This window comes from Portunus trituberculatus, chromosome 37, assembly GCF_017591435.1.
Source record: "Portunus trituberculatus isolate SZX2019 chromosome 37, ASM1759143v1, whole genome shotgun sequence".
In the NCBI taxonomy this organism is placed as follows: domain Eukaryota; kingdom Metazoa; phylum Arthropoda; class Malacostraca; order Decapoda; family Portunidae; genus Portunus; species Portunus trituberculatus.
The window spans coordinates 9565663-9592984 of record NC_059291.1 but is presented as its reverse complement, the minus strand read 5'-3'; the positions used below and the strand labels follow the sequence as shown (position 1 = coordinate 9592984).

The 27322-nt window shown below is 39.7% G+C and overlaps 1 protein-coding gene across 8 annotated transcripts in view; it reads right to left on the bottom strand.

The window, feature by feature from the left end:
* LOC123513968 (protein transport protein sec31-like) overlaps positions 1-26021 on the bottom strand; it is a 37027-nt gene extending 11006 nt beyond the window's left edge. For 2 of the 8 annotated variants that reach the window (XM_045271479.1, XM_045271476.1), the window contains exons 1-9: positions 25880-25968; positions 23607-23769; positions 18206-18301; positions 17755-17886; positions 14720-16366; positions 14154-14303; positions 13646-13762; positions 7393-7698; positions 7082-7220 (exon numbers count right to left, since the gene is read on the bottom strand). In XM_045271479.1, the coding sequence (XP_045127414.1) occupies positions 7082-7220; positions 7393-7698; positions 13646-13762; positions 14154-14303; positions 14720-16366; positions 17755-17886; positions 18206-18301; positions 23607-23699 (2680 nt within the window). In that variant the 5' untranslated portion in view covers positions 23700-23769; positions 25880-25968. Of the gene's footprint in view, positions 1-7081; positions 7221-7392; positions 7699-13645; positions 13763-14153; positions 14304-14719; positions 16367-17754; positions 17887-18205; positions 18302-23606; positions 23770-25879 lie in introns of all 8 variants that reach the window. The other 6 variants (XM_045271480.1, XM_045271477.1, XM_045271478.1 and 3 more) reach the window with 5 other exon arrangements.
* Positions 26022-27322: the final 1301 nt, after the last annotated feature.

Below are 27322 nucleotides of genomic sequence, written 5' to 3'. Positions count from 1 at the left end.
CAGATAGGCAGGCAGAACCAAATAAGCCAGAAGGAGACAGATAAAGATCAGGAAAAAGAAAGAAAAAAAAAAAAAAAAAAAAAAGAAAAAACAATCAGTGGATGAATAATACATAAGCTGGCATTCATCAATACAACAAAGCTAAATACAAACAGCTATGTCGTTTTCTCATATCTTAAGCTATGATTTTGTAAAATTTACTGGTTTACTGGAGATACTTTCAATAGGAAAACCAATATAATATTTAACAAAATAATCCTGGTTGTGTAAGGAAGGACTTTGGAACAAGGGTAAAGTTTCAATTACTGTACTAAAAACTTCAATATTTAGTATTGGGAGAATGTATTGAGACAACTACACTACGACTATATTTTGAGTCAATACTAGATAAATGGTTTCTTGGTCTAATCATCATTACAGATTAACTGATGAATGAACTACTTGCATCCAATCAGTATATGGATGTTCGGAGAAAATACTTAACCAAAACAACCAACTCTTATAAAGCTAATATGGAACATTAATTTTGCTCAGGATAGAATGATACCTTCAGGAGACTCAAACAAATACAGTGGTGCCTTATGATAATGGACACTTCATGGGTATGGGGTTGTCCGTTACCGCAAGTTGTTCGTTACTGAGAGTAGTTTGCCTAAGACCCTTAAACACACCCTTTCCCTTTTTCTGTAGTTTATTTTCTTTTAATAATGCAAAAAATTATTTTGGTATTTCAATGTCTTATTCTACTCTCAATGTTGAAATAAAAGAGTCCATTATTGTTTAAGAAGAGTATAGTAATAAAAATTTGTCTTACAAAGAATAGATGAATTAAAGATATAGCTTCCTGTTTGTTGCAATGGCCGATTCCTCTGTCGTCAAGTGGCATCTTTAACAAACATTTAATGACTGCCTGAAGGACATTGCTGAGGTGACAAAGGAGGTAAGGAAGACCAGGGATTGTCAAAGTTAGAGTAGACTATCTCCTCACTATTACCACCTCCTGACAGGATTGCCTTCTTTCTCTAATGCCACTCCATCTCCTTACCCTATCTTTATCTTTCTTTCTCTCACTCTGTTTTCTAAATTAATTGGCGTGTTTCAGAAATGACTTCCAAAATCCTTCTCTTTTTTTCACATTGCCGTTAACCCCTTCATTACCGATGAGGTACCATAGTACTTCATGTCAACTTTCGGCTGCCGAACCGATGAAGTACGCGTGCATTTCATTGCTTAGTAATGATACCCAGGGCTCCATATTTCTCGGTTTGTATGGTTGTAATTTACAACAGTGACAAATTGACTAATTAGCACCTTGTGTTTCAAGGACGTTGGCCCGTGGTGGCGGGGGGTGGTGATGTGAACCGCCCCACCCATCAGTGTGTGTGTTTGACTTTGAAACATCCCATGAGCCAAATCTATCAAAAGACATGAAAAATAATACTTAGATGACTAAATATGGGCATAGAAATGAACATTAGACTACCTACGCGAAATTATGAGAAGCGCCGAAAAACTCGGTGCAGGGGGGAAGGGGTTGGTACGCGCGTGTGTTTGACTTTGACACGCGTCGCATTATGGCATCTTTGTGCTCCTCCAGCAGTGATTCTGAGAGTTATACCCTCTTGACGATGACTTGCAAGGATCAGATGATAATCTGACACAATCAGAAGGCCTCACAAGTGATTCAGATGATGAATATTTGCCAGAAAATGACAGTGAGGCGAGTAGTGATGACCTATATGAGAGTGATGGTGACGATGAGGAGACACCACCCAGCCCCTCACCTCACACCTTCACACTCATGGCTGATCCCTTTTCTGATCATCGTCCTGGCACTGTTCCTGCCCTAGTAGAAGATTTTTCAGGTGTTCATCCTGATATCTCACGGGATAACATTAGTGCTTTGGACTGCTTCCAGCTATTCATGTCAGACGAGGTCATAGGAAATCATGTATAACAACTTCCGATTTGAAAAAGTATACATCCCATGACCAAATTTATCAAAAGACATGAAAAATAATACTTAGATGACTAAATATGGGCATAGAAATGAACATAAGACTACCTATGCGAAATTATGAGCACTCGAAAAACTCGGTGCTGAGGGGAGGGGTTGGTACGCACAGGATCATGGAGTCGGTAATGAAGGGGTTAAGGTAAAAATTAAGGCATGTTCTCAATAAAGATGTCTTCCATCCTAAGCGTGGCATCTTAGCAGGGAAGTGCGACCCTGCTGAGTGCTGCACAGGCTTGCAGCTCATGCAGTCTTGCTATGGAGTAGTGCCCTGCTGCAAACTTACCGTATGGCCACCCTAAGTCAATCTAAGGAAGTAATCAACAAAGTGAGGATAATGACACTGCCACACACTGTGTATTTACCTAGTTTACCTAGTTGTAGTTTTACAGGGCCTGGGCTTTATGCTTGTGTGGCCCCGTCTCCATATCTACACTTATCCAATCTTACTTTAAAACTATGCACACTCGTTGCAAACACTACTTCTTCATTCAAACTGTTCCACGTCTCAACACATCTTTGCGGGAAACTATACTTTTTAATATCTCTCAGACATCTTCCTTCCTCAGCTTCTTACTATGCGATCTTGTGCTTCGACTGGCATATTCTTCTCTCAGGATCAGATACTCATTGTCCACTTGGTCCATTCCATTTATCAATTTATAAACTTGTATGAGATCCCTCTCTCCTTCTCTGCTCCAATGTTGGAAGATCCATAGCCTTTAGTCTCTCCTCATATGTCATCCCTTCAAGTTCTGGGACCATTCTTGTAGCCATTTTTTGTAGTCTCTCCAGCTTCCTTATGTGTTTCTTTTTGTGAGGGGTCCACACTACTCCTGCATATTCCAATCTGGGTCTTATTATAGTACTTATCAGTTTCTTCATCATTTCTTTGTCCATGTAGTGAAATGCTATTCCAATATTCCTTAGCAAATTATATGTCTCTGAAAATTCTATCAATATGGCTTGCCGGTTGATTATTTTCTTCCATCGTCACTCCCAAATCCTTTTCCTTTTTTACTTTCTCCAGTTCTACTCCATCTCCCATCTTATAGATTCCCACTGGTCGTCTTTCACTCTTTCCCATTTCCATGACATGGCTTTTGTCCACATTGAATTCCATCTCCCACTTTTTACTCCATTCCCAGATCTTATTTAGGTCTTCTTGCAGTATTTCACAATCCTCTTTTTGCTTTATAACTCTGCACAGTTTCGCATCGTCTGCAAACAGATTTATGTAGCTCTTCACTCCTTCTGGCATGTCATTTATATAAATGAGAAAAGTATTGGGCCAATACTGATCCCTGTGGCACTCCGCTTTCTACTGCTCTCCACTTGGACTTCATATCTTTGACTACCGTCCTTATTTCTCTCCACCTCAAATAATTTTTCATCCATCTCAATGTGTTTCCTTTTAAACCACCCTTCTCCTCTAATTTCCACAGTAACCTTCCATGTGGCACTTTATCAAATGCCTTTTTTAAATCCAAGTAAATAAAATCAATCCATCCCTCTCTCTCTTGTACCCTATCAACTATTCTAGAGTAGAAACTCAGTAAATTAGTTACACATGACCGACCTTTTCTAAAGCCAAATTGGCTATTTGATAATAATTTGTTGTCTTCAAGGAACTCGATCCATTGTTTCTTTATTACTCTTTCACACATCTTACATATTACACTAGTTAGTGATACTGGTCTGTAATTTAGAGGTTTTTCCTTCCTTCCACTCTTATATATGGGAACCACCTCAGCTCTTTTCCATTCCACTGGTACTGTTCCATTTTCTATTGAGCATTTTATGATGTTGTATACAGGACTTGCTAGTTCTTCCCTACATTCGTTCAGTATTCTGCCTGAGACTTCATCTGGTCCCATTGCCTTCTCTTCATCCAGTTCCTTCATTAATTCTTTTATTTCAAGCTTGGCTACTTTAATCTTTTCCATATAGATGGTCTCTCTATTACCCTGTGGTCTTTCAAATTTGGATTCCTTAGTAAAGACCTCCTGGAACTTATCATTTAATAGTTCTGCCATACTTTTTGGGTCTTCCTCCATCCCATTTTCTCCTTTTAACCTTTCTATTGTTTCTTTTTGTCTTATTTTTCCGTTTATGAATCTGTAGAACAATTTCGGTTGCTCCTTGTATTTTTCGACAATGTCCTTTTCATAGTTCCTCTCCTCTTTCTTCCTCACTTTAACATATTCATTTCTTGCTATCTTGAAGTTTACCTTATTTACTGCATTTCTATTTCTCCTCCACCTTTTCCATGCTCCATCCCTTTTCTCCTTTGCCCTAGCACACCTTGCGTTAAACCAATCTTTCTTTCCTTCTTCCTTAGGTCTATATTTCGGGACATATTCCCTGACTCCTGTTTTGTATATTTCCAAAAATAAGTTATATTTCTCTTGCACCTCTTCAGAGTTTTCCATTTCCTCCCAGTTAGCGTATTTGAAATAGTTCTTGAGATTCTCAATATCAGCCTTTCTATAATTTAATCGGTCTCCTTTGTATGATTCATCTCTATCTTTTCCCTCTTCTATATCCATTTCTAATATTACATGATCACTCTTTCCCAATGGGCACTTATATCTTATATCATCATTCATTTGTATACCCCTTGTAAAAACCAGGTCTAATCTTGTCGGCTCATCATTTCCTCTGAATCTTGTGTTTTCCTTTACTCTTTGGTCCATCATATTATCTATCATTAGGTTCAGGAATCTTTCTCCCCAGGCTTCTTCCCCCATACCACTTTCATAATTTTCCCAGTCCACTTCTTTACAGTTGAAATCTCCTACTAATATCACTTTTCTCCTTTCTTTAATGATTCTCATTAGATTCCTTATTGTGTCATCTATCATGTCTTTATATTCTTGATTGGTCCATGAATTTGTTTTTGGTGGCACATATGTTACAATGATTGTTAGCTCTTTTTTATTAATATGCATCTTAACATACGTACTACTTCTGCTTTTCCTTCCCCACATTCCACTTGGTTTATCACCATCTCCTTCCTTGACATTATCAGTCTCTTGCCTTTATCAATTTTAGTTAAACTTGTTCCACTTTTTCCTCTTCCTTCTCTTTTATATACCATTTCCTTATCCTGTCTCCTAGAATTCTAAAAAAAAAAACTGACCTTTCATTATTTTTTCCCCCATACTGCTGCCACTAGTTCGTTGTATCTCTTCCTTTCTTCCTCATTTATATATATATATATATATATTATATATATATATATATATATATATATATCCTTGCAACCTTCTGTTTCTCTGAGTTTAGTTGTTCTATACGTATAATATTTCTTCTGTTGCTGCTTGTGATTTTAGTAGTATTTTAATTGGTCTCGTTTTCCTTCTTGATATGGTCCCATTCTGTTTATTTCTTCTACTTCCTCTTCTAAGTTCTGCCTATCTTCGTCGTTTAGATTTTTAGTAGGTCTTTGACTGATTTCATTTCTTCTTTTCTCTTCTTGGTCTATATTTTATATTTTTTTTCTTTTAATCCAAATACGATTACACTCTTTTTTTTTCAACAATTTCTCTAACTAGATTTTCTTTTGTCTTGAGGACTCCTATCATTTTGTTTGTTATATTTTCATCTCTTTCTTTAAGTTGTTCTTGAATCACCTCTTGAAAATCATCCTTATCTTTCTAATCTTGGACTCTCCATATTTGTACTTCTATTTTTAATCAAGTTCTGTACTCTTTCCTCTTCTTTGTTTACAAGATCTTTCAGCTTCTTTTCTTTCTCGGCTTTACCAAGTCCTTCTTCCATCTGCTTCTAGTAGTTAGCTACTTCCTTTTTCAGTTTTTCGTTTTCCGCTCTTAGCCTAGCTTCGTTTTCTTCCACTTTTTTTATCCTTTCTCTCAGTTTTTGAAACTCTTTTTCCTGTTCTTCATTCTCTTTCATTCCCATACTCTCCTTTATCCATTTATCTAGTTTATGTTCAATAGTCAACACTCTCTTAAATAGTGAAGTATATGCCGCATCAAAACCTTCGAATGCACTTACTCCCTCATCAACATATTCATCTTCTTCTTTCATTCTTTCCCTAGTCTCATACTTGCATTTAGATGGAATCTCTTCTTTACTCATGATTCTCTAACACTTGATTTCATGAAAAACGAGTCTACACTTCTTGCCCAGGCCACTGCAAATACTATACAACAGGTAGTGAAGATCAGCTGATTCTCGGAGCGACGCCACTGCGTCCTTCCTCGACTGCGTCTGGTGTGTGTGTGTGTGCACATGCACCATGGCTGAAGTGCAGATGATAGACTGTAAACTAAATATCTCTAATTCATACCAGCAGGCCTATCTCTCTCTCTCAGTGTGGCAGTGTCATTATCCTCATTTGCCCAGAAACATTCGAACAAATGCATAACTCGCATTTCAATTTGGCAGGCCATGGATCCAACCAGCCAGGGACCACAAATCACCAGGAGTGCCAATCCAGTGACACCCCCAAGCAAGGAGTCGTCACTCTCCATCTTATCACAAGTTTTGTAAATCATAGATGAACAAATCGAGTTACAATGGTATCCTGCATGCCTTTTTTGGCTAGTTTATTGTATCATATGTGTATTAATCCGCACAGCCACTTTTGAACTGTGGATTCGTGTGTAGGAAGGAGGAAAGCATAACAGTCCAAAAAATTGGCTAGTGTCTCCCCAGTCCATTATTGAGTGAAATCCATTACTATGAGGTCCATCACCATGAGGCACCACTGTAATAAGCAACAAAAGGAACTACCTTTTCCCATTTCATTTTTTCACAGTTGCTTCAAAGAAATATTTAAAATGTTTCTGCTACAAGTGCTTTTAGACTGGCCATCACCTGCCATGGTGGTGGTGTGCAACACACTGTGGCTAAAGTAAGGTGGTAGAAGTAGTAGTAGTAATACTGGTGGTGGTGGTGGTGGTGGTGGTGATGATGATGATGATGATGATGATGATGATGATGATGATGATGATGGTGGTGGTGGTGGTGGTGGTGGTGGTGGTGGTGGTGGTGGTGGTGTTGTGGTGGTGGTGGTGGTGGTGGTGTGAGGCACCCTACCTGTCTTACCCTCCAGCAGGGTGCGCACTTCCTCTGACGGTGTGATGGACAGGGACTCCAGGTTGGCATCCTTCATCTCCATCACAAGTTTTTCCACTTCTTTCTTCTTGTCTGCTATAGTCTTCTCAGAGTCTGCCATCTGAAGGAGCGGATTTACTTACTCAGGCATGAACAGTGAGGTCAGGCTGTACTCAACCATGCTTTCTTAAAAACCACAGATAAAATGGTTCTTTCTGAATGATACATAAATATATGGGAAAAAATGTAGGAAGGTAGGCTACATATACAAACAATATATCACAAGTTTTTACCTCCTGTAGAATCTGTTGAGACTGAACCTGTGCATGTTCAGCCTGAGCACTGGCCTGAGCAATGGCTGCCTGGAGCTTCTCAATCTCCCTCACCATGGCATCCTGCTGGGCCCGTGCCTCCTCTTCACTGCGCTGGTGTTCTTCATCCATGCTCTTCTCCAGCTCAGACACCTTCTCTCTATGGGTAGCCAGCTGATTCTCACAGTGAGCTAACTGTGCCTGCAGAGCACTGATCTCTGCTTTAACTTTGTCTTCTGCCTGATGTGCTCCCTCAGCCTCCTGCTCCAGCTGTTGCAGGTGATTTACCTAAAAAAGTCATGTATATTTTGAAGAACTTCATTCCACAAGAGTAAACTATACTTCTCACAAACTCTTACCTCCTAACCAAAAACGTTATTTTGAATTTGCAATAGCTTTCTTCCTCGCTCATTTTTTATATATATATATATATATATATATATATATATATATATATATATATATATATATATATATATATATATATATGTAGGAAAGAAGGCCAGCTAAGGAAAAAAAAAAGGCCCACTTGAGTGCTGGCTCTCTACAAAGAGGAAAGCATCAGCCAAAATTAGGGAGCAAATGCCTCGATACCTCCCTCTTAAAAGAAGACAAGTCGTAGGAAGTCTGAAATACAGATGCAGGAAAGGAATTACATAGTTTACCAGTGAAAGGTATGAATGATTGAGAGTACTGGTTAACTCTTGCTATTGAGAGTTGGACAGAATAGGGATGAGAGGAAGAAGCAAGTCTTGTGCAGCAAGGCTGCAGGAGGAGGGGAGACATGCAGTTAGCAAGATCAGTAGAACAGTTAGCATGAAAATAGAGATAAAAGATAGAAAGAGATGCAACATTTTGGCAGTGAGAAACAGGCTGAAGACAGTCAGTCAGAGGAGGGAAATTGATGACACAAAAAGCTTTTGATTCCACCCTATCTAGTAAAACTGTGACTGTAACCTCCCAAAAACATGCAGAGAGTACTCCATACAGGGGCAGATAAGGCCCTTGTACAGAGTTAGCAGTTAGAGGGGTGAGAGAAAAACTGGCGGAGACACCTCAGAAAGCTAAACTTCATAAAAGCTGTTTTAGCAAGAGATGAGATGTGAAGTTTCCAGTTAAGTTTATGAATAAAGGACAGACTGAGGATAATCAGTGTGGAAGAGGGAGACATTTGAGTGTCACTGAAGAAGAGGGGCATAGTTGGTTGGTAGGTTGTCGAGTTGATAGATGGAGGAATTAAGTTTCTGAGCCATTGAAAACTACTAGATTTTCTCTGCCTCAATCGGAAATCTGAGAAAGATCAGAAGTCTGGTGTTTTGTGGTGTCCCTGCATGATCTGTTGACTTCCTGAAGAGTTGGTTGTTTCTGAAAGGACGTGGAAAGATGTAGGGTGGTATCATCAGCAAAGGAATGGAATGGACAAGAAGTTTGGTTAATTAAGAAGGTCATTGATGAATAACAGAAAGAGAGTGGGTGACAGGAAAGAACCTTGAGGAACACCACTATTAATAGATATAGGAGAACAGCAGTGGCTGTCTACCACAGCAGCAATAGAACAGTTGGAAAGGAAACTTGAGATAAAGTTCCAGAGAGAAGGATGGATAACCATAGGAGGGCAATTTCGAAATCAAAAGCTTTTGATGTCTAATGCTACAGCACAAGTTTCAGCAAAATCTCTAAAAGAGGATGACCAAGACTCAGTAAGGAAAGCCATATCACCAGTAGAGTGACCCTGACAGAAGCCATACTGGCGATTAGATAGAAGATTATGAAGTGACATATGTTTGAGAATCTTCCTATTCAGGATATATTAAAAAACTTTAGACAAGCAAGAGATTAAAGCTATAGGACGGTAGTTTGAGAGATTGGAACGGTCACCCTTTTTAAGAACAGGTTGAATGTAGGCAAACTTCCAGCAAGAAGGAAAGGCAGAAATTGATAGACAAAGTTGAAAGAGTTTTGCCAGGCAAGGTGCAAGCACAGAAGCACAGTTTTTGAGAACAATAGGAGGGACCCCATCAGGACCATAATCCTTCGAGGGTTTAGGCCAGCAAGGGAATGGAAAACATTATTATGAGGAATTTTAATTGTAGACATGAAATAATCAGAGAGAGGAGAGGGAGGGACAAGCCCAGAATCATCCAAAGTGGAGTTGTGAGCAACAGCTTTAGAGACAGAAGATATGGCAACGGTGCCATCAAGATGAAATAAAGGAGGGAAAGATGAAAAAGTGAAGTTATTGGGGATGTTTTTGGCAAGATGCCAGAAGTCTCGTAGGGAGTTGGAGTTAGAAAGATTTTGACATTTTCTATTTATGAAAGAGTGCTTGGCAAGTTGAAGAACTTGGCATGATTCCAGGCAGAGATATAAAGTGCATAAGATTCAGGAGATGGAAGCAACCTTTCTCTCATGTATAGCATGGGCTGAGTTAAACCAAGGTTAGAAGATTTACGTTGAGGAAAAGAGTGAGGAATGTACGCCTCCATGCCAGGCACTATCACCTCCGTTATGCGTTCAGCACAAAAAGATGGGTCTCTGACACAGAAGCAGTAATCATTCCATGGAAAATCAGCATAACACCTCCTCAGGTCCCCCAAACTGGCAGAGGCAAAACGCAGAGGCATCTCCGCTTTGGGGGATCCTGAGGAGGGATTGGAGAAATAGGACAAGATACAAAAATGAGATTGTGATTGGAGAAGCCCAACGTAGATGAAAGGGTGACAGCATAAGCAGAAGGATTAGAGATGAGGAAGAGATAAAGAATGTTGGGCGTGTCTCCAAGACAATCAGGAATGCGAGTGGGGTGTTGCACTAGTTGCTCTAGGTCATGGAGGATAGCAAAGTTGAAGGCTAGTTCACCAGGATGGTCAGTGAAGGGAGAGGAAAGCCAAAGCTGGTGGTGAACATTGAAATCTCCAAGAATGGAAATCTCTGTGAAAGGGTAGAGGAACAGAGTGTGCTCCACTTTGGAAGTTAAATACACAGGTGTAGGTACTCTGTGCGGAAAATACTGTGCGTGGCAATTGTAAAAAAGTCAGATACGCAACACGGCACACGCAAGGCGACAGTCAGTTGTGACATAGTGTAACTTTACCCACACTCCCCCTGCTTGCCCGGGAGTTTTTGGTACGTATTAACCACGCTACGTATTGCACCTGTGTAGTCAAAGAATTTACTATAGTCAGAAGAGTTAGGGGAGAGATAGACAGCACAGATGAATTTAGTTAGAGAGTGACTGTTGAGTCAGAGCCACATGGTGGAAAACTCAGAAGATTCAAGAGCATGGGCACGAGAGCAAGTTGTTGTGTACAGAGATGCAACATCCAACTTTGGAGTGAAAATGAGAATAGAGAAAGTAGGAGGGAACAGAGAAGGAGCTACTGTCAGTTGCCTCAGACAGCTGTGTTTCAGTCAGGAAAAGATAAGGTTTAGTTGGAGAGGTGGTGTTCTACAGATTGAAAATTAGATCTTAGACTGCGAATGTTGCAGAAGTTAATGTAAAAAAGTTGAGGGAGGTGTCAAGGCATTTGGAGTTGTTGTCAGGAGAGGAGTCTGACCCGGAGACATTTTTGGTTCCCTCCTGGGAGGCTTGTTGTGAGTCGCCATTTTTCTTTTAAATTTGATTTTCAAGTAAACGGTGTATGTGTGGTAAGTGCATGTAGTTTTGTGTGAAGGACAGTTGTCTTTAGAGGGCAGGCTGTGACTGCCCCCTTTAGTTGTGAGACACAAAGGGAAACGTTCAGCGAGATAACAGCTAGCTTTAATGGAAGGTTCATAGCACCCCCTGAACTAGTGTTATTAGACCTCACTGGGAGTAAATTATCATTTCAGTAGGTGTCTATTACCTCCTCCAGGGAGGTAGTAGACACATTTACTTCCATTCAATCCCTAACTTCATTAGCTAAAATGAGAGATGAACTTCATAAGCCAGAAGAAAAAGTTACTGTATGTATAATGTAACTATGATATATATATATATATATATATATATATATATATATATATATATATATATATATATATATATATATATATATATATATGTATGTATATGAATGTATGTATGTACATAGGTAATGTACATGCACATGTGTGTGGCTGCAGAATTAATTCCAAGGTACTGTGGCACTTAATGTTCACCACAGGGTTAAAGGGTTGTGTTTTATTCTTGGCATATAAGATGACCCCTTGATTTAAGAGCCTCTAAATTGGCAAAAAAATCATCTTAAATTCCAGCAGATTCAGAAGAGCTCTAAAAGAAAGGTGACCACTTCAATTTGCAAGGTGTCTTGGCCTGTAGCTATTAAGAATTCCTTCACACACACACACACACACACACAAAGTATAGCGTAGTGGTTAGCATGCTAGGCTAACAACTGAGAAGGAACAAATGTGGTGAGCCTCTTAATGTATAACCCCTGTTCACCTAACAAATAGGTATGGGATGTAACTCAAGGGGGTTGTGACCTCTCTGCCCTGGTGTGTGGTGCACAACTGGTTTCCATCCTACCCAAAGATTGTTTAGTGTGAGCTCTGAACTCTTTAGACTAAATATGTTCTCTTTCAGAATAGATCAATTAAAAATGTACTTCCTCCTATATTTTTAGACGGTTAAGTTTTAACACAAGTTAATGATATGAAATTTCTTAGAGTAAAATTAGATGATAATTTAAATTGGAGCTGCCATATTGAACATGTACGATTAAAACTCTCAAAGATTACAGGTATTTTGTATCGCACTCAGCACAACTTAGCTTCAGAAGCGATGATCAGCAAACATTACACTCTCTGCTACTCTCACCTCACATACTGTGTCTCACTGTGGGCAAGTACATGGCCTTCATTTCTTAATAAATTAAAAATAGTACAAAATAAAATTTTAAGATGTATCTTCATGAAAAAATATGATTCTACAAGAGATATTTATAGTAGAAAAAATATTCTTAATATTGTTTCCATACACAAATACTTCACGCTTCTTTTAATTTACAAATCTATTGGACACAATTCAATGTTTACAGTCATTGATAATCCTGTTCATACCCACAGAAATAATGTAAACTTAAGATGCCCTACCTTTAGAACTACATTGTATAAGAATAGCGTCATATACAATGGCCTGAACTTGAATAACAACCTGCCAAACGAGATCAAACTTCTTGGTAATTTCAACATACAAATGTATAAAAACAAAATAAAGAAACATATTTTGATTGGACAAAATTCAGCATAAAGTTGTACCTAAGCTTTGTGTTGTGTATCTGTTTATTATTATTTTTTTTCTTTTCTTCTTATATTTTGTTTATTGAATACTTGTATATATGGTGTCTCAATCAGACTATAGAATGTATTAGTTAGGTTTCTACCTTGGTGACAGCACATTGTATGCAAGTTAACTTTATAATGAATTAGGATTACTCCCTAACTAGGTTAGATATTATATAAAACTATTTTTCTGCTCTCACTGCATATAATTTTTAACTAAAACCTTCTGTCTTAGAAGTTTTGACTCGGCAGACCATGCCTGACATATTTATAGATTGTAATTCTGGTTGTATTCCTTAAAAATGACATACTTAAAATGGCAACACACACACACACACACTATAATAAGACCCAGATTGGAATATGCAGGAGTAGTGTGGACCCCTCATAAAAAGAAACACATAAGGAAGTTGAAGAGACTACAAAAAATGGCTACAAGAATGGTTCCAAAATTTGAAGGGATGACATATGAGGAGAGACTAAAGGCTATGGATCTACCAATCCTGGAACAAAGAAGGGAGAGAGGGGATCTGATACAAGTTTATAAATTGATCAACGGAATGGACCAAGTGGATAATGAGAAACTGATCCTGAGAGAAGAATATGACATTCGAAGCACAAGATCGCATAGTAAAAAGCTGAGAAAGGGAAGATGTCTGAGAGATGTTAAAAAATATAGTTTCCCGCAAAGATGTATTGAGATGTGGAACAGTTTGAATGAAGTAGTGTCTGCAACGAGTGTACATGCTTTTAACGTAAGATTGGATAAATGTAGATATGGAGACGGGGCCACACAAGCATAAAGCCCAGGCCCTGTAAAACTACAACTAGGTAACACACACACACACACACACACACACACACACACACACACACACACACACACACAATAAATACATAAATAAAAATAAACTCAAGTAAATACACAAACAAATTGACAAATAAGGAATTAAGCAAAAATTTTCATCACCTCTTCATCAATCTGCTGAGCTAACTTCTCGTGCCTTTCAATCTCTGAAGTGACATGGGCAAGCCGAGACTCATCCTCCCTGGATCGCCCCTCCAGATATGCTATCTCAGCCTCGTACTGCAAGGAACAAGCAGATACAGTCACTCTACTGGCCTTACCAATGCCTCCCTGGAACTTGTGAATGTAGGTGTATACCTGTGTCCCAACCCCTAATATGTGATCAGCACCATACCAGGAACATGTCACAGAGGGGGAACAAGTCAGGAAGGAAACAGGAATGGTATGAAATACTGATAATGATTTTACAGAAACAAACAACTAGAATTACTGAGTTACTAAACATAACATAGACACTAATGAAACCTAAATTGTAAGACATGGTTTTCACAGCTTCAATTAAAGAAAACAGCTGAAATTATCATTAAAAACAATTCATGAGCAGTCATGATTAGAGATAGAAATTTAATTAAGGAAAAAGGAATGTCTAATAATATTGTGACCCACACACCTTGGTCATTTCCACCTGCTGGTTGTTGAGTTTGTCCCGCTGCAAGTTGATAAGCTTGATGAGATCACGATACTTGCCATCTATCACCACCTGTTCCATCTTGTTGTTGTGGCTCACACGCACTCCCTCACTCCCACTTTTTGGAGACTCCTGAAAATCAACACTTTCTTATTACTTACACACTCATTTCCTATCCTATTAACATTTTCTTCAAATATATTCGAGCCAGCAGTAAGCATGTGTAGGAGTCAGATAACAGACATCAACAGACGTAAAAAATCTACAAGTAATTGATGTCCGCTGTTACAAAGCACTTGACCCTCTGTGGTTAGAACTGCACCCATTAACAAGCACTTCTGATACCTTTCTCCTATGGGACCTTCAATACAGAAAGTAATCAAATGTTGAATCTGTGAATACTGAGGGTTGACTGTAATATCTTGGATCACCCCTCTTGGACTGGCACAGACAAATCGTAGTCTCTTATTGCAAAAACACAGATGTAGGACTACTAGTCTTTTCTGAGATTTTATGGGCAGTGGAAGTGTATTGGAAGTAGTACTCACCTTAGCAGGGCTTCTCCTGGTATGAGGTGACTTAATGCAATGGTTGGAATGTGGAGAATCAAGAGATGTGTTAAGGCGGTCACTACAATTTGGGTGTGGTGAGTCCTTGTTGGTGAAGGGCTCTTCACTGGTACCTCGCCTCCCAAACACACTCACACTCTCCACAGCCAGTCGGTCAATGCTGCCTCGATTGTGCTGGTTTGTCTTGCTCTGGACATCTGGCATAGGCTTGCCAATGCTATTATTCACAATGTTAGACTGAATAACCTCTTTTGCAGAGTTGCTGTTTGCGCCATCTTCTTTCCTTGGGTGGTACTCCCCGTGACGTACTGCACTCTGCTCCTCCGTGCCTGTCTTGGCAATGCCCTTGTCCAGTAAGTTACCACCTGGGAACTCTTCCATGTTGTGTCTCACCTGCATGGCCTTTACAGGGCTGCCAGACCGAGGGTTCTTGGTGTTGCTGTGAGGACTTGGCGAGTTGATGACAGATGAGCCAACTGGACATGAACGTGATGGGGATGGGTGGCGGGTGGGCGAGGAATGCCTGGTGGGTGATGGGTGGCGGATGGGTGATGAATGGGACGATGAGCCAATTTGGTGGGGATTAGGCACTTTGTTGCTTGAAAGTGGCACTTGGGCTGATGGTGGCGGTGGCAATGGCTGCTTGGTGGGAGATGTCTGAACATTTGTAACCTTCCGGGGCGAGCCATGGGAAGGGGAGGCCTTGGTAGGCACAGAGGAAGGTGGTGGTGGGTGTCGATATGGAGGCAGCTCTCGTGGCCCTGATATGTGGGGTGGTTTTGGAGGAGGAGGACCATTATACATGGGAGACATCTGACTAGGAGAAGGGCCACGGGGCTGATACAGGGAGCCAGGAGGAGTGGTGTTGAGACTGCCGCTCCCAGGGTGTGCATAGCCAGGGAAGGGAGGCCGCCTGGCATCGCTATATACAGGTTCATTCCTTGGCAGCTCGGGGCGTTGCTCCCTCCTGCCCAGGGAGTATGGGGGCTCTGTGGCAGGTGGAGAACGAATAGGGGAGTGGGGACTTAATGGGGTTGGCTGGGAGGTGGCTGGAGGGGAATGGGAGCCAGGCCAGGGGGCACTCCAGTGACTAGTGGCCCGGACATTGTCAACTCCAATCCTTGAAGCTGATGGAGGAGGAGGTGGGTTGCCTCGCACCAGCTCATAGGGTGGGGGTGCAGGGGGTCTCCAGGCAACAGGGCAAGACTGCTGGTCTGCCTTGCATGCCTCAGTGGGCAGCATTTGGCCCTCCCAGTGGGGGCTTGTGGGTGGAGAGGAGTAAGGGAAATCACTGTGGCGTGGGCCGGTAGGGGACATCATGCCTGGTGACAAGGGTGGACATCCCTGGGAGGGTGATGGGGTGCCTGCATCTAAGCGCCGCAAATCTGCATGCCCTCCACTGAAGGTGAGTGACTTCTTCAGATCTTTATGAGTATGTGGAGACTGTCTGGGCCGGTCTTGCGTGACCGGCGGACTCTGGGACAGAGTGGCTCTACTTGGAGGCTCCACTCTAGGGTGACCACTGGGACGGAGGCCAGACGGGCCATTGGAGGTCTTAGGCTCAAGAGCAGACCGCTGGAGGATGAACTGAACATCATTGGAGTATTCTCCCCATTTCATAAGTATCTGGAATGAAACATTCAAAACTCTGAAATAGTATCTGGTAGTTAACAATAAAAAGATACAGTATGACAAGGGAAATTATAAAATCTAGGCAGGTTGTGGAAAAACAATGAAAACCCTTGTTACTAATTCAAGACAAGAAAGTTTAAATCTACATTCTAGAAAATAACACACAAAATAGTTAATGAAAGACATGCTTTTCAGATATCATGAAAACTAGAAACAGAAAACTATCATATTTTGATGACATGGTCAAGCAGAAAAAGCATAACTTGATATATCCCAGCAAGCATATTCAACAAAACTCTGTGGCTTGATTCTAGCTGTTTAGATAGATCTTGAATCCTGAATGACTTTCCATATCTAGTAGCTTACAAAATATATTTTCCTTCATGAAAAAAATTCCAAACATTTTCCATGATCAAGATAACTGTGAGATTCTGTTTGAGGTACACAACTCCAACCTGCCTCTTATATATTACCTTAGATACAGGTGAGTACTATGGAAAACTGTTCTTATAAATTAATCAATTTAAGATTCCAATCCTTATAGCATTCATCTATAGCATGGAAAATCATAATGACATGGCTCTATATAGCTGATCACAACAGTAATCATATAGTAAAGCCAAATTCATGAAAATCTTACATAACCATCATTAATTTCTGATAACTTAAACTGATATGTACATCAGAAATACCAACTTCAGACCTCACTACATACAATTCTCCACTTGCCGTTTCCAGACTCTTACCAACACCCAGTGTTACCAAGACTAGTGTGTATTTACCTAGTTGTAGTTTTACAGGGCCTGGGCTTTATGCTCGTGTGGCACCGTCTCCATATCTACACTTATCCAATCTTACTTTAAAAGTGTGCACACTCGTTGCAGACACTACTTCTTCATCTAAACTGTTCCACGTCTCAATACATCTCTGCGGGAAACTATATCTTTTTATATCTCTCAGACATCTTCCCTTTCTCAGCTTTTTATTATGCGATCTTGTGCTTCGGGTGTCATATTCTTCTCTCAGGATCAGTTTCTCATTATCCACTTGGTCCATTCCGTTGTGTGTGTGTGTGTGTGTGTGTGTGTTCACCACGGTCGTCTGCTGGTCACCCAGCCATTCTTCCCCATTACGGAGCGAGCTCAGAGCTCATAGACCGATCTTCAGTTAGGACTGAGACCACACCACACTCCACACACCAGGAAAGCGAGGCCACAACCCCTCGAGTTACATACCGTACCTATTTACTACTAGGTGAACAGGGGCTACACATTTCATTGCCTCGCCGCCCCGGGACTCGAACCTGGCCCTCTCGATTGTGAGTTGAGGGTGCTAACCACTACACTACGCGGTGTGTGTGTGTGTGTGTTGCAGACACTCACCTTCAGAGGGTACTCATTGGGGGCCAGGAGACGCTCATTGTTCCGCCAGCGCTCAATGAGGGTGAAGCGGCCAGTCTTGCCAGTAGCATGTGCCAGTGCATACACAACATCCTGCAGGTACCATTTCTTGAGCTTAATTTGAAAAATCATACCTGACATTTTGCAACAATCAAATAAATACATAGAGGAGGATTCATCTTCATTAAATAAATAAAAAATTGTCAGCCTGCACTTTTTCTTTTCTTAATGTTAGAGGGACACTGGCCAACGGCAACAAAAAGTGTCCACTGAGATGCCAACTTCAAAGAGGGTAAAAGGTTCATCTGAAAATGGAGGAAAAGCATCATACAAAGGAAGAAATAGGTAGATAGGCAAGGAGTTTCATAGCTGGGAAGGTTGATCTTAATTTTAATTACTGTACAAGTGTGGCTACAACAGTACACTCACTCACCTGGCAGGTTGTGGTTTCTGTGACGCCACACACAATTCGCTGGATTCCCTCAACCCACACTTTCAGCTCCATCCTGGCCACCATGAAGCCATCTTCCTGCAACAGTCACAGGCCATCACAACATGGAAAATAAGAGAGCAGCAAAACTAGTTCTACCGGAGTAAAGTCATGACACACTCAACCACACAACACTCAATAACCTCTTATCCTCCAATCTCCTCAAGTTTGGGAAGGCATTGTGGGGCAACTTGCACCACACCATTCACATCCATAACAAGCTACTCCCCATTCAGTCTCACACTCTCAGACACAAAAGCAACCTCATGCTCACAATAGTAAAACATCAGTAACAGGTGATGGCATAGTGGATAAGGTGGTGAGTGTGGGATCTGGCACATGTCCACGCACAGGTTCGAATCCCACCACATACTACCTTGAAACTTTGCCATTTGTTGAGTGGTTTAAAGTTACCTAAATGTCACCATGATACCCAGGTTCTAGATCAGGGCTGGGTAAACTTTTCAGTGCTAGGGCCACATTAAGAAAAAAACAGTCTTGTATGGCCACATAGTACATTAATCCAAAATCATTAATATTCAAAATAAAAAAAATTAAAGGCTTCTAAAGAAAGGCCATTCTCACATGCATGTGAACACTTGCTGGAAGAATATGAAATGCTCCCAATACTATTTGGCGTTGTTTATTAACATGCTCTTTCAAATTTACTAACATTTGTCAGGCCACATGAATTTCTTTGCTGGGCCACATGCAGCCCATGGGTTGTAGTTGCCCACACTTGTTCAAGGTGGTTACACCAAAGATGTGTTTGGGTGGTGATATGGGCTCTAATATGGGTAGCACTATAAATGAAATTGCCTCCACCACTAATGGGTGGAAGCTGAACAACACTTCCCAAACATACTCTTCAAGTATACCTACAGGCCATGTAAAAAAAAAGAAGAAAAAAAATAAATAAATAAAATAAATAAATAAAAAATAAAAATAAAAATAAATAACCTAAATAAATTAATTAAATAAATAAATAAAAAACTAAGCTCTGTAAAGTACAGGGATTTCTCAATTTATGCAAGGGATACATTCCTGAAGGGATCATACAATGTGAAAATTGCATAAAGTGAACATGATTACTAAACGAAACTGTACACTGTTAGAGGTTCCACTGTGTGTGTGTGTGTGTGTGTGTATATATATATATATATATATATATATATATATATATATATATATATATATATATATATATATATATACACCAAAACCATTTTCCTTTATAGGAATCAATGTGAAATAAATTAATCTAATCCTGGAAGGACTGCATCTGAGTGACTGGGCATGCACCCTGCAGTCCCTGCAGCATGTGTACTGTTTAAAACACTTTTGTGCACCTCTCACCTGGAATAAACAAAGGATCGTCATTGCTATAGTAACGGCGTCTAATTGACAGCAACACAGCACACACTGACCTTCCTGAAGACATTTATCGTGCATCATTAGCTGTTCTGAAGGTGAAGCACCTCTGTGCTACAATCAGCTGTAGTGACAATATGACTGCCCAAACAAACATCTTGCAGAATCTTGTGATTTCTGAGATTTGCCATACCAGCAAAGGATCTTGACATTGTGTTCTTTTAAATAATTTGGATAATTTGAAAAATTTACAAATTTTTTTTACCTCATGTTATTTCAGAATCACATAATCTGAATAAATTGAGAAATATCTGTATTTTGTATATATCTTTTACTTACTTCCTACCACTTAATTTGTCCCTTTCCCTTTATTTGAAAATTTTTTGACCTCAAGGTTGCTTTTACAAATAAACTGTTAATCATTGTCAGTATTATCACACAAGGAGACAAGACAAAGCCATATGACATTCAGTGCATTTGTGTGCTACCCATACTCCACACAAAATAAATTGTTATGGTCTTGACATCTAAGGTGCCTACTGCCTCTCAATGCTTAAGATTTATTCCATCATAGATCAACTCTGTACAACAGAACCTCAGTTCATGAATGTTCCTATTCACAAACAGATTTTTCGAAAAATTTTTGCATCAATTCAGAAATGGTGTTCTACTAGGATAACACCCTAAAAACTCTCAGCCAGCAAGTACGTACATGCTCACTTGTTTAGCTGTGTTGCAGTCTATCTGCTATAAACAGTGTGATTATCATACAATAGTAAGTCTCTTTGCCATCAGCTGTAGCTTGTTACTGATATCAAGGTCAGGTGCCTTTCAAGTTGTTTAAATAGGTGGAAATAAGGACGCTGTTAAACATGAATTTCCCAACCCCCTCCAGTCTCAAGCCCTTCAGGGTGGTTGGAAAGATGATTCATAAAGAGAAAAACATTTTACTTTGCATCAAATATGCATTGCCTGAAAACACAGCAGCATACAGATCTTTGCAAGGCATGTGTTCTACCATCCTGTCAGACTTCGCCTTATGTCCTGATGTCTGTACGAATCAGAAAAACCACACCTACCATAGACACGCTCATAAGACATGGAGTTTATCAAAATTCCTTGGATTATAGACACCACTCAAACAGGGGATACCAGGTGGAATTAAGAAAGCACGTGCTTTCCTGAGCAGCAAAAGGCAAGGTTCCCTCTTGCATAAAAAAAAAAAAAAAAAAAAAAAAAAACCCTACTGCACACAGAATTGTGTACTCATGAGGAAGTTGATGCACCCCAATGCACCTCATAACCAACGTTGTGCCCTAACTCTAATAAACACTAGAGTAGAGGAGGTAGTCTGCGATACCTTAAGCAGACAATATGAGCTACGAAACCTCCAGACTGGAATACAACCACGAAAGTTTTACCAGTAGTGTAAAATTGTATCTGCTATGATAGTGGATATCGTATTGCCCTCTATCCTGCAGTGTCTCAGCATGGAGTACTGTAAGTGAAAGAAGGCCATGCCGGCTCAGTGCACCTACTGGCAGGGTTTTGCGATAGGTTATGTCGGGTCATGGTGCTAGGTGTCTTAAATTCTTTATTTTTACCCACAAGCTATCAAAATCATTCTCATTAAGTAGTTAGTAATTCCTCTTACCCGTCAAGAAGAAGAAGAAGAAGAAGAAGAAGAAGAAGAAAAAAAAAAAAAAAAAAAAAAAAAAAAAAAGCTTTGTATTTTTTCCCTGGGGAAGGGGAAGTCAGGTCACCAGGCAGGCACACGTGCAAATCAACTCACTTTCTAGTTGCCACAACGGAAGTAAACACTGACGTTTCCCTGTCTTACTGTATGTTGTACAGCCAAAAAAGTCTCTGCGTCCAATGATGTTCACTAAATAAGAGGAGCTTGGGGCAATAACTGAAATAAAATGCTTTCTCATCTTATGTTTCTTCTCACCATTCACAATGCTAGACTGGGTATCTCAAGAGGACATAAAAAAAAAAAATATTATGCAAATTATCAGTCTCACTTTTACTTTTATAACCAGCGCCTTTACTGTATTTATTTACCTTTAACATAATCACCTTTGTGTTCCCCCACTTTTCTTTTTTTTTTTTTTTTTTTTGCAAAATCATGCATTATTTGAATAGAAAACTGCTATGTAATTTTCCTTAAATTAATTAAAGATATGGCACTGTGGCAGGGATTATCGGCCTCACCCTGCGGGCCACTACGATTTTGTTTTATACTATAGCCTAGTAATGCCCAACCCTGGTTGATGCTCTACCCTCCAAGGGCCTTTTATGGAGGGTTTACACGTTACCCATACAATTCCTTATTTGTTGAGACTAGACATGTTTATCCTCAACCATTTGACAGCCAGGCATAATAATGATGAATCCACTGACAAGTTATGTTAGTTTTGTATGAAAATAGGTGGTGCAGTGACTAACACTGACATTCATGTGTACTACAGTATTAAAACTGTTATCAGACCACAGTGTACCTCACTTTGGCGGAAAAATATGAACTTTGCCTCGTCATTTCCACTCTCTTGTTTATGTGTTATGGGACATAATGCACAGACCCTCCAGTACTCTATATATATTGTACTACTGATGAATGAATAATTTCAACTCTCATAAAAATAGTGTGTGTGTATATATATATATATATATATATATATATATATATATATATATATATATATATATATATATATATATATATATATATATATACTATGGGTTTACCCAATTCAGTTAGGATCATTGGGTGAACGAATAATTTCTACCAATTCGAGCCAGTCAAATGAGTTTACTTAGGAGTACAAATATTGTTTATAGCCAATAAAAGAACATTAATTTTGGTTTATATATCATATGTGATTGTTAAGAAATAATGGAATTCACTGTTGCATTCTATATACAAAAATAATCAGTGGAGAAAAAAAAAAAAAAAAAAAAAAAAAAAAACTGTTGGCAGTTGGCAGACAGTATTATTATTATTATTATTAGTAGTAGTAAAGGGTCTTTGGTGAGGGAGGCCATGAGCCTGTGAGCCGGGTAACAGTGCATTTGCTGTTGTGGCTTGCCACACCAGCCTGCCATGAGCTGAGGATATATAGCTATCCTACTAAAAAAATTAAGTGCAACACAAAATTATATTTTCTATACATACATGAATTTGCTTATTGTTTGGTACATTAAAATGAAAGTATGTATCAGTATATACCCATTGAGATCAGTAGAAAATGGCAAATTACTTGCCTTGATACAAATATAAGCTGTTTTAAGAATTAAAAAATTTTATGCAATAAAAAGGTTTTCATGATGTATGAATATACAACAAACTTTCATATCAACACTATTATTACTACATCCTATGTGTTTAATAATTTCATCTTCCAAAATGAGTTCCTTAAAATAATGATTTGTTGTTGTTGTTGTTGTTAGTGCCGTGAAGATCTAGGAGCCCAAAAAGGATTTGGGGCGCAGGAACTCAATAAGTTAACTATGCAATAAAGAGGTTTTGAAGACAAGTATGCAATAGATTTATTTTATTTTATATAAATATTAAGACTTATTACATCCAATGTGTAATAACTTTTTTTAATTGCGAGTTTGTTTATCACAATGACTAAAAGTTTTAAAACTTTGAAAAAGGGACTTGGGGCACAACAACTCAATATTGAGGCAGTTGGGGTACATCAACTACCGATGTAGCAGATTTGCCCCAACTTCTGGGGTAAATGGACTTGGGGTGCATTGTCCTGGGGCAGATGGACTGCAAACCTAACAATATATTAAAGAATATCTATTATGTATGTAACTCATTAAATTGTGTCTTTCACTTGTCCATGTCTGATTCACAGGCAGACGATATACGGCTAACCATTTCAACTTCATACAAGCTTACTTTTTCTCCATGTAACACTCCACAATTATTATGTATCTCATCCCATACATATCAACTTACTGTATTTGCATGCATGTTGAGCAGTATTCTTGGATGCTCTGATTGCGTTCGTTCACCTTCAGCAGACAAGATGACACCTACCATAAATGTCATGTAGGTGTGTAGGTAGCTCAGCTTTGGAGTGCAGCAAGTATGAACTGAGCAGCGGGTGGGTGGAAGACTGCTGACAAATAGATACAGGACCCCAAAAACAATTGTGCACTTTTGACAAGTAAGAGTATAGGAGTTATTTAATGTGGGGGAAACAACCTCTTGGTGTAGGTGAACTGACTTCGGGTGAAACGACATTTTATGGTCTGACAATTTTATGAAGATCACTTAGGCGTTGGCTTTTTTGGGGATTTCCCAGCCTGCGGCGCTGTCACACCTATACCAATATGCACCTCAAGTCAGGTACTTAATACTTATAAACTGAATGGTGTTGTAGTACATATACATTGTGATGCTCTAAAAAGGCAAGTTAGAGTAATTTGTGTTTATTTTTAAATATATTTTGCAAACAAAACAATACTTGACAACGTTTCCTCTGATCGTTGTCACATCCCTTTGAGTGACTGAGTGAGGTCATAGGTCAAAGTGACCAGGTTAATCCATGGGTCACTTCCTCTCCCACTACCAGCCAGGATGAGAGAGAGAGAGAGAGAGAGAGAGAGAGAGAGAGAGAGAGAGAGAGAGAGAGAGAGAGAGAGAGAGAGAGAGAGAGAGAGAGAGAGAGAGAGAGACTGACAGGCATATTTTTTTTTCTCAAATTTTAGTAATTTATAAGTAAGTATAGATCTCTGATAGAAATATATTTGCATGAAATGTAAATTCTATATGGAGAGAGAGAGAGAGAGAGAGAGAGAGAGAGAGAGAGAGAGAGAGAGAGAGAGAGAGAGAGAGAGAGAGAGAGAGTGGGAAGCAAGATTCTCATTGATACATAGGCTCTAATCCCTTAATTTGCCCAGCACAAGGTTTGGCAGCGTCGCAGGCCGGGAAATCCCCAAAATAGCCAACACCTAAATCAGGGGCAGGCAACCTTTTTAGAGTGAGTGCCAGATGAGACTCTTGGAAGGAGGTCGCGGGCCGGAGTGAAAAACGAAATCTCAGACAAATGCATGGAATACTATAGTAATAAAAGAAAACGTATGCACACACGACTACTACTACAACTACTACTACTAACAATAATAATAATCATAATAATAATAATAATAATGAAATGTAAAGTAATTCAATAGTATAATTTATTCATTTAAAAACTTAAAATTTATTAGAGTTTCTTCTCTACTTTTAGTGGGAGGTCCGGGCGGATTGCATTAATAAAGCCTAGCAGGGTGGCGGGCCGGACGCTAAGCCTTCGTGGGCCGGATGTGGCCCACGGGCCGGAGGTTGCCCGCCCCTGACCTAAATGATCTTCATAAGATGGTCAGACCATAGTGTGGGTGAACTAACATGAATGCAAAATAACCTGATATTGTCTATAACAACTTTATATTACTTTCAATGGGAGGGGAAAAAAAGCAACTCATTTTGGGAACAAAGACATGAAACAGATTAAGTTCAGAACCACATTCCACAGTATTTCTATCTTGAGTTCAAGGGAGACAGTACATCACATGATTCCTGGAAGCCAGCAGTCATTCTGTGTCTTTCTGTATGACCTATGTCTGTGATTCAATCTTCAAAGCTTGGTCACTGTTGTGATGGACTGCATGTGGCATTAATGTACAAATTTTATAGATAAACTCTTGTTCCTTGCCCTTTCCTAATTGCAACAAACCAGACAAGTAACACGGGTGAGGGCCTCATGTCCTGCAATTATAAGGTTATCTCTGTACATCCAGGGCTTACCCACACATGGACGCAGGATAGGCAAGCCTAAGTTTGACTTTCACTTACTTTGAAAATTGGCACTTTGTACTTCAGATGAGGCCTAAATAATGAAAGATATCAAGGCTGCAATGATGCACTGCAGGGATTCGTGCCACCCTCTGGCTAAGAACATCCCACCAGCAGGATGTCCAAAGCACAGACCAGGCCCACCACTCAGTCACCATCACAGTGAGTCCTGCCCCGTCTTGGCCCCATCGTGCCTTGCCACCCCTAGATACCTTCCTACAGCTTCACCACAAACACCACCGGCACCTCACAAGTGATGGGTGATGATGCAGTGTATGAAATCGGTGATAGTACACTGGTGACCAGGGACGGTGACGTGGGGTACATTCCCCTTACACACTCATTCCCACTCTCCGCACACCCTCACTCTCTCCTCTGCATCTGCCACTGACCTTTTATTATTATATGAGTGACCAGCAGATCATCAGACGGCGACTCTCACAGCACCTCTAGACGCCCCCTGCTGTCCCGGCCGCCATGTTTGTTGACTTGACGCACTAAGACAAGTGAGTAACCCGCAGGCGCATCTCTCACTTAACGGTCTGTCCTCCTAAGCTATTCCCACTGCACCATTCACCCATATACAATAATCACTGGCGGTATAGGATATGCATGAAAAGAAAATATATGTTTATGTTCATGTACGACTGGACTTCTAATAAAAAGAATTGGGGAATCTCATTACTTTACACCCTTCTTTACCAAACACATTGGGTATGCTTTTTATTTCTATACTGTTATTATTAAAATATTTGCATATTAGACTTCATCATGAAGTTTAATCAGATAGCAGGATATACATTTATTTTTACACTCATCTTTGCTTTCTGTCAATTAACATGTCTTCCATTCCATTTAAATGAAAGTTTCACCCATGATTTATCGCCAACTCGTAAGGGAATCCAGTCAAGTTGCTGCTTTCCTGCCTGGGTGAAGATGAGGACAAGTGGAATGGCTCACCTGCTGCTGTTATTATCAAGAAGACGAGCTTATCTGTATGCAATGATCGATATTCATTGTGTAACATCTATCCTTCCAAAAATAGACAGTCATGTGTGTGTGTGTGTTTACCTATAGGTGTAAGACTGTACGTATTATATAGTTGTATTGAACAGGGTTCGAGCGGGGCTCATAGTGTCCTGTCTCCATACCTCCATTTATCTTTTTTTTCTTTAAAGCTATGCACATTATGTGCTGTAACAACTTCATTACTCAATGCATTCTACTTTTCCACTGTTCTATGTGAAAAACTATATTTTCCAATATCATTCACACACTGCCTCTTCCTGATCTTAGCATATTCTCTTGCCCTTCCAGCTTCATCTGCCACCAGCACCATGCAGGTCTTGCTAATTGTCTATCTTTTTAGTGCCATTATTTTAAGCGTTAATTGTTATTAAGTCTCCTCTTTCTCTTCTGTCTTGTAAAGCTGGCAGTCACATTTCCATCAGCCTTTCTTCATATGGTAGGTCCTTTATCTTTGTATAGCTTTCCTCTGGATCCGTTATAATTTTCTTATACCCTTTTTCAAGCTCGGCGACCACACCACTGCTGCATATTCCAATTGTGGACGAATCATATTCGTATTATTTTTTTCATCATATCCTTGTCCAGGAAGTGAAATGCCACCCTAATATTGGTCAATATTTTATACGTTGTTAACCAAATATTTAACTTAGTGTTTTTCGAGGCTCAGCGTTTCTTGTATAATCATAATTATTTGTTCCTCTTCCATCAAATAGTTCAATACTGGTCTTCTCTTACTCTTTACTAGTTCCATTACAGGACATTTCTTAGGATTGAATTCTAACTTCCACTTCTTGCTCCACTCATAA